This window comes from Danio rerio, chromosome 14 (assembly GCF_049306965.1).
Source record: "Danio rerio strain Tuebingen ecotype United States chromosome 14, GRCz12tu, whole genome shotgun sequence".
NCBI classification, from domain to species: domain Eukaryota; kingdom Metazoa; phylum Chordata; class Actinopteri; order Cypriniformes; family Danionidae; genus Danio; species Danio rerio.
The window spans coordinates 57,667,501-57,680,303 of NC_133189.1; the positions used below are offsets into that span (position 1 = coordinate 57,667,501).

General features: G+C 35.1%; 1 protein-coding gene across 7 annotated transcripts in view; it reads right to left on the reverse strand.

The window, feature by feature from the left end:
* Positions 1 to 12,803, reverse strand: part of nfkb1 (nuclear factor of kappa light polypeptide gene enhancer in B-cells 1) — a 69,136-nt gene that overhangs the window by 19,927 nt on the left and 36,406 nt on the right. For all 7 annotated transcript variants that reach the window (XR_012390043.1, XR_012390044.1, XR_012390042.1 and 4 more), the window contains 7 exons: positions 11,563 to 11,667; positions 6,383 to 6,468; positions 4,550 to 4,688; positions 3,956 to 4,108; positions 3,310 to 3,405; positions 3,017 to 3,154; positions 1,178 to 1,319 (listed from right to left, as the gene is read on the reverse strand). Coding sequence is in view for 4 of the 7 variants with exons in the window: in XM_073922336.1 (XP_073778437.1) it covers positions 1,178 to 1,319; positions 3,017 to 3,154; positions 3,310 to 3,405; positions 3,956 to 4,108; positions 4,550 to 4,688; positions 6,383 to 6,468; positions 11,563 to 11,667 (859 nt within the window). In the remaining 3 variants the exon portion in view is untranslated. The remainder of the gene's footprint in view (positions 1 to 1,177; positions 1,320 to 3,016; positions 3,155 to 3,309; positions 3,406 to 3,955; positions 4,109 to 4,549; positions 4,689 to 6,382; positions 6,469 to 11,562; positions 11,668 to 12,803) is intronic.

Below are 12,803 nucleotides of genomic sequence, written 5' to 3' on the forward strand. Positions count from 1 at the left end.
GTTTAGTATAGTATAGTTTAGTTTAATATATTATGGTTTAGTATAAAACAGTATAGCGTAGTACACAACAGTAGTTTACAATAGTATAGTACAGTATAGCTTAGTATTGTGTAGTATAGTACAGTTTAGTTTAGTATAGTGCAGTATAGTACAGTTTAGTATAGTGCAGTATAGTTCAGCATAATAGTTTAGTAAAGTACAGTACAGTGTAGTGTAGTATAGTATGGTGTAGTACAGTATAGTACAGTTTTGTATAGCATATTTCAGTATATTATATTATAGTTTAGTATAGTATAGTATAGTACAGTACAGTTTAGTATAGTGTATAGTATGCTTTGGTATAATATGGTTTAATATAGTACAGTATAGTTTAGTATAGCGTTGTATAGTATAATTTAGTATAGTACAGTAGTTTATTATAGTATAGTACAGTGTAGTGTAGTACAGTATAGTTTAGTATAGCGTTGTACAGTATAATGTAGTATGGTACACTAGTTTATTATAGTATAGTAAAGTGTAGTATAGTACAGTATAGTTAAGCATAGTATAGTGCAGTACAGTTAAGTATAGTATATTAGAGTACAGTTTAGTATAGTGTAGTATAGTAGTTCAATATAGTATAGTACAGTATAGTATATTTTAGCATAGTGTAGTACAGTGTGGTATAGTACAGTATAGTTGAGTATAGTATATTAGAGTACAGTTTAGTATTGTGTAGTATAGTAGTTTAATGTAGTATACTACAGTATAGTATATTTTAGCATAGTGTAGTACAGTCTAGTATAGTAGAGTTTAGTGTAGTAAAATACAGTATAGTACAGTTTAGTATAGTGCAGTATAGTTTAGTATAGTCTAGTATAATTTAGCATAGTATGGTGTAGTATCGTATAGTTCAGCATGGTATAGTTCAGTATTGTATATAGTATAGTTTGTCATAGTATAATTTAGTTAATTCAAGTGTAGGTTAGTATAGTAAAGTATTATTTGGTATAGTTTAGTATAGTTTAACAGAGTACAGTATAGTAGAGTATCATGATTAATCTTTGCCCAGTACTACTAATTTGATATATTGTCTGTAATTAATGTATATGCTGTAATCAATGCGCACTTCATTAAAATGTCACAGGAGGGCTAATAATTAAGTGGTGAACTGTAAGAGCAGTGTTAGCTGACTTACGTGTCTCCGTCCTCATCCTGAGTGGTCATGAGGGGGCGCTGTGGAGCCAGCAGCAGTCGAGCGTCACCCGTTACTGCGTAATGAAAGAGCGCTTCAGCCTGTCGACTCGCTAGTTCAGCTAAATGAGGCGCTAACACACTTCCTGAAAAAAGAGAACACACACACACACACACACACACACACATTTACACACACACCACAAACTAATGATGAAACTCAACAAATGATACTGAAAATACTGGAGGAGGGTTTGTTCACGCAAAACTGAATATTCTGTCCTCATTTTGTCTCCTTCAAGTGGTTTTAAACCTTTAGGAGTTTCTGTCTTCAGTTGAACACAGAAACAAGGAAGAAGAATACAGAAAGAAGATATTTTAAGGAATGTTGAAAACCGGTAACTACTGACTTTCTTACATTCTTCAAAATATCTTCTTTTGTATGTTAGAAACTGGTAACCATTGACTTCCACTGTATTTGTTTTTCTGACTATGGAAGTCAATAGTTACAGGTTTCTTACATTCTTCAAAATACCTTTTTTTGTATGTTGGAAACCGGTAACCATTGACTTCCATGTATTTGTTTTTCCTACTATGGAAATCAGTAGTTACACATTTCTAACATTTTTCAAAATATATTTTTTGTATGTTGGAAACATGTAACCATTGACTTCCATTGATGTAAAAGCAAATACAATGGAAGTCAGTAATTACATGTTTTTAACATTCTTCAAAATATCTTTGTATGTATGTTGGAAACCAGTAACCCTTGACTAACATTGTATTTGTTACTATGGAAGTCAATAGTTACCGGTATCTAACATTCTTCAAAATATCTTCTTTTGTATGTTTAAAACCGGTAACCATTGCCTTCCATGTATTTGTTTTTCCTACTATGGAAGTCGATGATTACCATTGTCTAACATTCTTCAAAATATCTTCTTTTGTATTTTGGAAACCGGTAACCATTGCCTTCCATGTATTTTTTTTCCTACAATGGAACTCAATGGTTACCATTGTCTAACATTCTTCGAAACATCTTTAGTATGTTAAAAACCGGTAACCATTGACTTCCATGTATTTGTTTTTCCTTATATGGAAGTCAAAGGTTACCCGATTTCTGACATTGTTCAAAATATTTTTTTTGTGTTGAACAGTCTAAAACATACTCAAAGGTTTGAAACCACTTAAGAGAGAGTAAATAGCAAGTAAATGTCCTTTTTTGGTGAACTACCCCTTTAAAGAGGCCAGAAGATGCTGCTTGTACATGTTGTCTGTATGCTCATGACTGCAGCTTAAATATTAGATTTATTCACACTGTATTTATTATATGTATATATATTGTATTTGTGCATCCAAAATCTTTATTTGACGAGGAAAAGCACAATACATTGACTTTAAAAAAGAAAACTGCTATTTTCCACCTCCAAAAACCAATCAGTTAATCAAATCAATCAAATCAAATCAATCAATCAATCAATCAATCAATCAATCAATCAATCAATCAATCAATCAATCAATCAATCAATCAATCAAATCAAATCAAATCAATCAATCAATCAATCAAATCAATCAATCAATCAATCAATCAATCAATCAATCAATCAATCAATCAAATATGGCCAATGTTTCTGCAATAACCCTTTATATTGCATTCATTATATTATTAATGTTCATAAATACAATTTCAGACATTCTACGTCAATATTTCAGGCTGTATTGTTTCCTTTTGTCAGTATTTATGAATGTTAATAGCAGTTTCTGACATGAACGATATAAATAAATGGGCATCGTCTGACCTCCTGCACAGACTCATCTGCACTGTTTACACTGAAAGTCAAACCTGAGGCGTGCAGATCTTCTGCTTTTACTCCAGTAAATCCCGGATGATCTGAGAGCTGCACAACACCTCCTGCTGCGGGATCATCATCATCATCATCATCATCTTCACCTTCGCTGTCTTCAACCGGCTCTTGGTGTGCTTAATGCAGAAAAAAAGAAAAGAAAAAAAGGCATTTCTGACGAGCCTTAAATAAGTTTCCAGCTCCTATGATCTAAACATTCTGCATAAACCCGCAGACTCAATGTTTTAATCACAAAATTCTCAACACAATGATTGACAGCTCAAACTCTCACCATGCTTGATGTTGGTCCCGCCTCCTCCCATGGCCGAGGAGAAGCTGTATCCACTCCCAAAATTATTAAAGTTTTGATACCCATGAAAGAAATGCCCTATAAGATAAACAACATGACATATTTACCCTAAAAGAATATGTAAAGCTCCAACAATCTATAGCTGCCTCCCAAATGACACGCATTACAATATGCACTAGTGTACACTATGCACTTGTACACTATAATATTAATGCATTTACATGTAATGCACTGTTCTGTAAACCCAAAGCTCTACAGAAGAAGATATTGAACACTGCTTATCACTCCATTTATGCTAATGAGGGAGAGATGGGCACTAGTGGGCGGGGCTTCCCCCTCTGACACGTACATAGGGAGAATGTCAATCAAAAATGTTTCTGCATCAAGTCTGATTATAATAAATGCAATTAATTTATGTTCACCACTAGAGGCTGGAGATATGCACACACTGAGTTTAAACTTCTTATTAAAGTGATTTTTGCATAATAAGTGATTTTTGCATAATAAGTGATTTTTGCATAATAGGTGCCCTTTAAAGTGTACTTATTTTGTACTTAGTATACTACAAAATGGTGTAGAATGGTGTATAACAATGTGATTTGGGATGCATATATGAAGTGAAATGTACCTCCGCCTCCTCCTCCTCCTCCGCTGGGCCCGCCCCCTGCTGTAGACCCGCCCCCTCCTCCTCTAAACATGCCCCCGGCTCCGCCTCCTGCTCCGCTGTAGTCCTGGAAGTTAGGCAGGGTCTTCTGTCTCTTCCTCTGCACTTCTTCTTTATCTAGAAAACAGACAGACGCTGCTTTAGAAGAGTGTCAAACTCATTTAATATAATGTGCAATATAATGAGCGTGCTATCAGGCTTTGTAGGAGCCATACATAGTATATTGGCGATTGGCCACAAAGGGTCAGTACGAGAGTATATAACTGTGGCTTCACTGCATTGAGGAAGAGGGCGTGGGTACTATGGGACAAAATCAATGCCAAAAGTATTGAGTTAAAAAGCTTGTTGAATAGCACAAACTGAAAAAATAATATATGACACGCCCACTTTTCTGACTTTTCCCAGAGTAGAGGTGTAAAACACCCTGCTGAAGCGAGCGGGTTTCATGGCCCTTTAATATCAATGCCTTGGACATTATAAGTGATGAAATCAGTATGAGTAAAATAAGCAAATGATGTTTTGGTCATCTGTATTTGTCCTTATGGAAGTAGACTGTACCGATGATCTGTGGATGGTAGGTGAAGGGCTTTGGTTCGCTCGTCTCGTTGTCGGATTTCCTCTTCAGCTGCACGAACACAGAGATGGGCTTCTGGAGGTTCAGGTCTCGATATTTAGGAGTCTTGAAGACGATGGCAAACTGAGGGAGAGGAAGAACAGGTGGATTATTCAATATTCATATGAATAATAACATTAATATTAACAATAATATTAATACTACGACTGTTACTACAACTAACAACAACAACAACAACATGAATACTGATATTAATAATAACAGGAAGATGAACAACAATTAGAAGACAAAGAATAATAGTAACACTGTAAAATCACAGCCATTCACACTCATTATATAACCAACATTTTATTGAATAATTCATATTTTTTTCCAGGAAGAATCCATTGCAACATGCAACAGTGTTATTTTTGTCCATATGCATTATATCATACGCAGTTATTATTATAGACTAACTTCATTTTTATTAATATTAAACTACAAAAACAAAACAAAAAATAATTATTTTAATAAGATATGATATGATATATGATATGACATGATACATGATATAATATATGAAATATGATACATGATTTTGGAAATGATGTGATATATGATACATGATACAATATTTATTATATGCCGTGATGATATGTGATGCATGACACGATACATGATATATGACATGATATATGACGATAAATGATATATGATATATATGATATGATAGATGATATTTGATACGTGAAATATGATGATGTATGATATATGATATGATACAAAATTTGATTAAAAAATTATGACATTATAGATGATACATGATATGATACATGATATGTGATATATGACATGATATGATAAATTATATGATATATGATACAGTATATATGATATTATATTATATATGATATTTGATACATGATATATGATATAGGATCTGATATATGATATATTTGATACATGATATGAAATATGACATATGACATGATACATGATATAATATATGATATGATAAATTATATGATATATGATATGACATGATATATGATAAATGATTTATGACATGATATATGATATGATACATGATAATATGATATGATACATGATATGATATATCATATATGATATGATATATGATATATGACATGATATATAATATTTGACATGATATATGATATATGACATGATATATAATTTATGACATGATATATGATATGATCTATGACATGATATATGATTTATGACATGATATACGATATATGATATGATAAATGATATATAATAATACATGATATATGATATAATATATGATATGATATATGATATATGACATGATATATGATAAATTATATGATATATGACATGATATATGATATGATAAATGATATATATGATATGATACATGATATATGATATGATATATGACATGATATATAATATTTGACATGATATATGATTTATGACATGATATATGATATACAATATATGATATGATACATGATGTGATATATGATATATTATTTCAATCCTGGAAATAAACTGAGGTAAAGTGACCGTATGAAATATCCATTTTGAATTTCCCATCATAACTTTCAACACTGACAACCGTAAAAATGTTTCTTTTACTTTTAAAAATGCCTTTAAATTCAGCTTTGACTACATTTGTTTATAAAATCCTGAAATAATGTGTAAAAAACAAACAGCAATTAAAAAAATTGCATCACGAATGCCAGACTGTATATTTCTAAATGCATAAATTCAGCTTCGAAGCATCCAATCATGTCATTGCCCCAGAGACCTCAGGTAAATAAATACTCATGAGGAAACAGTCTGACCTGTCTGTGCACATCTGTGGGAGAGAAATCCCCATACGCCTCCCAGCCTGAATCGTCATCTTCATAAAAGCGCACCTGAATGTCATCTGTCAGAAATCAAACAAACAATGACGTCATATTAATAAAACAGCAGAAATTACTGCGAAGCAGCAAGGGAAAATAAGAGGAAATAACTGCAGTCACGCAAACACACCAGCATTTGAATATCCCGTCATCACACTGAAAACTGAGCTCAGTTCCTCATGAAAAAAACACTGTTTACCTATTTTATCTGTCAAATATTTCCCAAATGATGTTGAACAGATTCAGGAATGTCTCACAGTATTTCCTCTAATATTTGTTCTTCTGGAGAAAGTCTGATTAGTTTTATTTGGGCTAAAATAAAAGCAGTTCTTACTTGTTTTAAAGCCATTTTAATCTAATATTAAAATATTATATTCAATATTATTCGCCCCTTCAGCAATATTAGTGTTGGATTGTCTCCAGAACAAACCACTGTTATACAATGACTTGCCTAATTACCCTAACTTTACCCTAATTACCCTAGTAAAGCCTTTACATGTCACTTTAAGCTGAACACTAGTGTCTTGAAGAATATCTAGTCTAATATTATAATAATAATAAATAAACAGATATATTGGGCTCTATATTGATGATCCAGTGTTCATTTTGACGATTATTGTGTTCATGTAAATGTACTCAGTGGTTTGCTCTGTAGACAGTTAAAGAAAACCAAATCGTAGGGGGGTTAATAATATTGACCACAGCAGTTTTAATTATAATTTTTTTAAATATACTTTCTCTAGAAACCCTCCTTGGTTTGAGACATAAGCGAAGGATGGACAGAATGATGTAAGAGAAGTGAAACGTAGTAAAACTGACGTCTGGTCAACTTTCTTCTGCTTTGCATGAGTGTGAGGGGAAATCCCTACAGCTGGAAATCTGCACTTCCTCCAGCAGGCGGACCGGCTTTAGTGTGAAAACTACACTCAGGGAAAACAGCAAAGATACATTTAAATACACAACTTTTTCAAATTCATTTTCCTTTTCCTTTTTCATTTCTTTCTTTTTTCCCTTTTCGATTCCTTTTTCATAGTTGGCGGTTCATTCCGCTGAAGCAACCCCTGATAAATAAGGAAATAAGCTGAAGGAAAATGAATGAATGAATGAACTACGCTCAGGAAAAAAGCTATATTATTTTTACTTAATACTATTTCTTATTTAAGCTTTCGCTGCTCTTCAGATGCACATGTCTATGTGAGGAGAGTAATTCAGAAATCTAGTAAAACAGAAATCTTTACTGATACTTCATCACTTATTATCAGTAAAATGTGTTCTTGGTTAATCAAATTAAGTGTTCTAGATATCATGGGCTCTATTTTGACGGTCCATGCGCAGAGCGCAAAACGCAGGGCGCAAACGCTTTCAGGACGTGTCAGAACGCATTTTTGCTAATTTAAGGACGGGAAAATCCGCTTTGCGCCGTGGCTCATGGTCTAAAAGGGTTGAGTTTATTTTCTTAATGAGTTATAGGTGTGTTTAGAGAATAACCCAATCAGAGTCTCATCTCCCATTCCCTTTAAGAGTCAGCCGCGTCACGCCAAGAGCACATTCACTATTTACAGGACGCAAAGTAAGTCTAAGTGGAAAAACTGAGCATTTCACAAGCAAACAGTTCACAGAAAACTGTTAAACAGAGCATCTACTGCGTGAGAATGAGAGATAATGGATCACATTCGCTCTTGAATAGGGAAACCTTTACGCACAGACATCAATTAGTCTATAAATAATTAATTTAGTTTGTTAAGCGCAAATATTTGTTTCAAAACTTTTTCTAAATTCAGTTCTAATTTCCAGCAAACGAATAAATGAACAATAATAATGACGTGTGCTCAAAACCCTGAGTTATATCCTAAAACACATGCTGTGCCCCATATGGTCTAAAATCTGACAGGTGGGCAAATCTAAGCTGGTTTTTAATAAAACAAATATAAATATGGATATAATAAAAAATACTGCTAATAATAATAACATTATACAAAAGCAAATTGTTATGAATGAACTGAAAAAGCCTCCTGAGATGAAGAAGACATAAAAGCAGTGGTTTTTCATATTTATGTAGGCTAGAAAATAATATGTTTTGTAATATTTTAATCCTTTATATTTATATTCTATATCTATTCTTATTATATCCTATATTTACCCTTAATATTTAAATGTTATCATATGTAAAGATATTTGCCTATTGTTCTCTTGTGTGTATTAAGCAGTGTGTAAGCGAGGAGCAACTCTGCGCTGGAGTTTAGACCGGGTTTGTTTTGGTCTAATGAAAAATCTATTATAGTTTCTCAAAATAGCAACGCGCCAGCGGTCCGCCTCAGAACACCTCCTTTTTAGAGCAGAACGCCTATGAGCGCACAAATAAGCGCTAATGCATTTGCTGTTTAAACAGCGTAGCGCAACGCCTCAAAACCACTCTTGCGCCAAGCTGAAACTACCAAAAGACTACTGCGCCGCGCCTTGCGCCACATTGCGCCGGGTGTATGATAGGGCCCCATATGCGTCAATGGTCATGATTATGCAAATGATCCCTCATGAAAATAAATATGATAATACAATTAAACAATTATAGATATTTCTGCCTCTCGTCAGATTGAGATTAGGATATCACATTATCACTCAGCACTGTTAGCTAGTGACCTAACTAGGGACTATTTATACGCACTGCATAATATCAGTGCTCTTCCTTTTCATTTCTTTTCAATTTTCTTTTCTTTTTTTCTTTTTCTTTAATGTACTTTCATTTTTCTACATTTTCTTTTCATTTAATTTTTTTTTCTTTTTTATTTCTTTTCTTCTCCTTTTTTCTTTTTAAATATGATAATACAATAAAACAACTACAGATATTTCTGTCTCTCGTCAGATTGAGATTAGGATATAACATTAACACTCAGCACTGCTAGCCAGTGATCGACCTATTCAAAGGCGCTGCATTATATCAGCGCTCTTCATTTTCCTTTTCTTTTTCTACTTGTTCTTTTCTTTTAAGGTTTCTTTTCTTTTTTTTCCTTTCGTTTTCATTTTTCCTTTTCTTTTTTCTTTTCACAGACAGATCACTCTACAGCCCAAGAGCGCTCCCTCACTGAAGCTAAGCAGAGCTGAGCCTGGTCCGTGTCTGGAGACCACATGGGGAAACCAGGCAGCTGTGGGAAGTGGTGTGAGGCCAGCAGGAGGCGCTCAACTTGCAGCTGTGTGACTCCTAATTAGAAATTAGAGGTGTGAACCTACACTGGTGGGCGACACAGTGGTATAGTAGGTAGTGCTGTCGTCTCGCAGCAAGGAGGTCGCTGGGTCGGGAAGCCTCGGCTCAGGTGGCGTTTCTGTGTTGAGTTTGCATGGTTTCCTCCAGGTACTCCGGTTTCCCCCACAGTCAAAACACATGCGGTACAGGTCAATTGGGTAGGCTAAATTGTCCATAGTGTATGAGTGTGTGTGTGTGGATGTTTCCCAGAGATGGGTTGCGGCTAGAAGGGCATATGCTGCGTAAAAACGTGCTGGATAAGTTGGCGGTTCATTCCGCTGTGGTGACCCCGGATTAATAAACGGACTAAGCCGACAAGAAAATGAATGAATGAACCTACACTGGTCTCACAATTATCATGCTATCGATTGAATTCAATCCACTATCTGCGTTGACGATGCTTTCCATACATAAGTTTATAATTTACTTCTTACATTACCAATTCTTGTGTTAACATTTATAAATATATATAATATTTGAAATACAATTTTGTCCTTTAATACAAGCAGTCAGATGTATAAACTGTACCTTTAAAAACTCAAGGACAAGCACAGAACAACATGAGCATTTATAGCAAATAAAGTAAAATATGAATGTCCTGCTCGCTTTCTGAGCGTTGATGAGAGTTCTTACTCCCCTCCGATTGGTCACGCGCTCAACAGAAAGGGCTGCAATTGGCTCTTACGCTCTGGCGATGCTCACCGATGCGTGACACTGATAAGCGGCAGTGACGATCACAGATGATCTATGATAGACAGGGTGGAGGAAACTCTGCAGACACGCTACCGTGTCTGTATCCAGAAGTACCGCGGTAACAGCTAAGAGGAGAGGAGAAGTTACCTCATGCCAGCAGGTCAAGTGAGCCACAGTGAAAGAGAGAGAAATAGAGTTTACTTTCATTTCCTCCAGCAGTGAAACAGGGGCGTCTGCTGTAACTTCAGTGTCAGTGAAAGACTGTCCAGCAAACACACACACACACACACACACACACACCGGGGATTGTGCAGAGTTTCTGTGTTATTAAGTAGTTGCAGTGTTTTAATTACTTGCACTCGCCTTCCTCACGAGTTATCACAATATAGCGCATATGAGATAAATGACATCAGTATGTACTAACCGGTTATGATCATTACTGAACCGATACTGAATTTTCCGTGTTGGCATCAAAGAAACGATTCATTTTGACACCCCTCGTCTAATGCCCCAGTATAGTGAAGAGGATACTGTACTGTCAGTGAGAGTCATCTTTCAGATGAGACGGTTAAACTGAGCTCCTGACTCTCTGTGCTCATTAAAGGGTCATGAAACACCAAAACACATGTGCTGAGCTGTTTTCAGTGGTATATGTGTCCCACACTGCTAAAAACACTATTAGGACACCTATATCTCACAAAAAAGTGTAAATTGGTTGTTTTTGCGTTATTTTGAGCAAATTCGTACTTCCGGTTTGAAACGAATTTTTAAAGCTGCGTCACGGTCATGAGATCTTAGCGTGTAGACTGGACGTCTGTACCTAAGTGTACCGTATTACGTCTCTGAGTGCACTGCATTAATGCCTGAGTAAGGCTTGGTTCAAACCAATCAGCGCGCTCTATTGTGCACCTTCATTAATATTCATTAGTGAAGTTAACATATTAATGTTGCTTTACTGTAGTGAGAAAGGAGTGATGTTCACTGATGAAATACTGCACACTGATGAGGCAAAATCCAAACATTCACTGAGTGTGAGATGAAGATCAGCTCGTTTCTTCATGAAAACAGATTTGGGGATCTGCTTTATTTTAGAGCTTTAGTGAAGCCGGGGCTTTTTTGAGTTAAGGGACAAATGCTGTAATCTGAATTATAAGACATGAGGAGGGGTGAATTAGTGCTTCCTGACCTTTCTGGACTTTGTCGCAGAGCAGATAAACCTCTTCTCCTCCGGTCACGCAGCCGGCGGTTCTGTCCATCCGCACGATCTTCAGATTGGAGGCGTTTGGAGCTTCTGAACAACAGCAAACACACAGAAACACAAGAGTTAGAAACATCCGTCCTTTATTTACAGTGGTGTATTGTACTTAAGTAAATGGACTTTGTTACTGTTTTGGCTACTTTGCACTTGTACTGAGTATTAAAAATATAAGCAACGTTTACTCTCTACTACATTTTTGATTGAATATCTGTACTCTTTACTATTTGCACGGATGCCTATTGTTACTCGTTACATTGTGATTGTGCGCGACTAATCTGCATCTTTATCTAGCACGGCTAATTTGTTAGGCGGACTAGGCGATATCGCCATCTGCAGGGTGCTGAAGGCACTGTATGCTATTTATGAGCTAAATCACGTCAACGTGAATTAGCAGCTTGCCTACCAGGTGTTCAATAAGCGTCATGGCTGCAGCAAATGATGAAGCCGAAGTCGGCACATCAAGCAGTGCCAGCACTGATGACCATCCATGCCCTTATCTGAAAGAAAAGTTTTCAATTGGCGATAAGCAGAATGGCTCTTACAGGATGCAGAGTCTACTTTGTTTGCCACGAACCACAAAAATAAGTGCTTTTAAGAATGTATCGCCAAATTTGAGAAAACACATTGAAGTAAGAGTCTATTTAATGTGAATTTAGTGAATTTAATACAGTTACTGATTTGGTACAAACCACTGCGACATGACATGACTATTTGTGATGTATTTATTATTGAATTTATATGTAGTTTGCTAAGTTGAAAAATAACACTGCTCCTCTTTGTTTAATTTTAATACAGAGAAAACATCCTAGTCAATTGAAAAACTACTCAAAATAAAAGTTTTGCCCCTCTTTGAGACTGAGAGGTGAATCACATGAAAGTCAGCTCTGAGTTTTTTTTACTAGTTTTTTGTATTTTTTTAAATTGTTTGTGCCTTTTTTGAAAACTTGAGTTTGAGATTTTTTTATTTTGTTTATCTATTTTGTTCTGCCGTTTTGAATCATTGAAGTGTTCAATTTATATTCTGTATTATGAAATAAAACCTTTCTTGGTGGTCTTTGAGCCTACATTCAGCATGAGTAAAATAATTCAGTTCTTTTAAAAATTGAAAAAAATTCAAGTCTTATTGGAATTGGTGACTTGTAACTTGTAATGGAGTCATTTTTACAGTA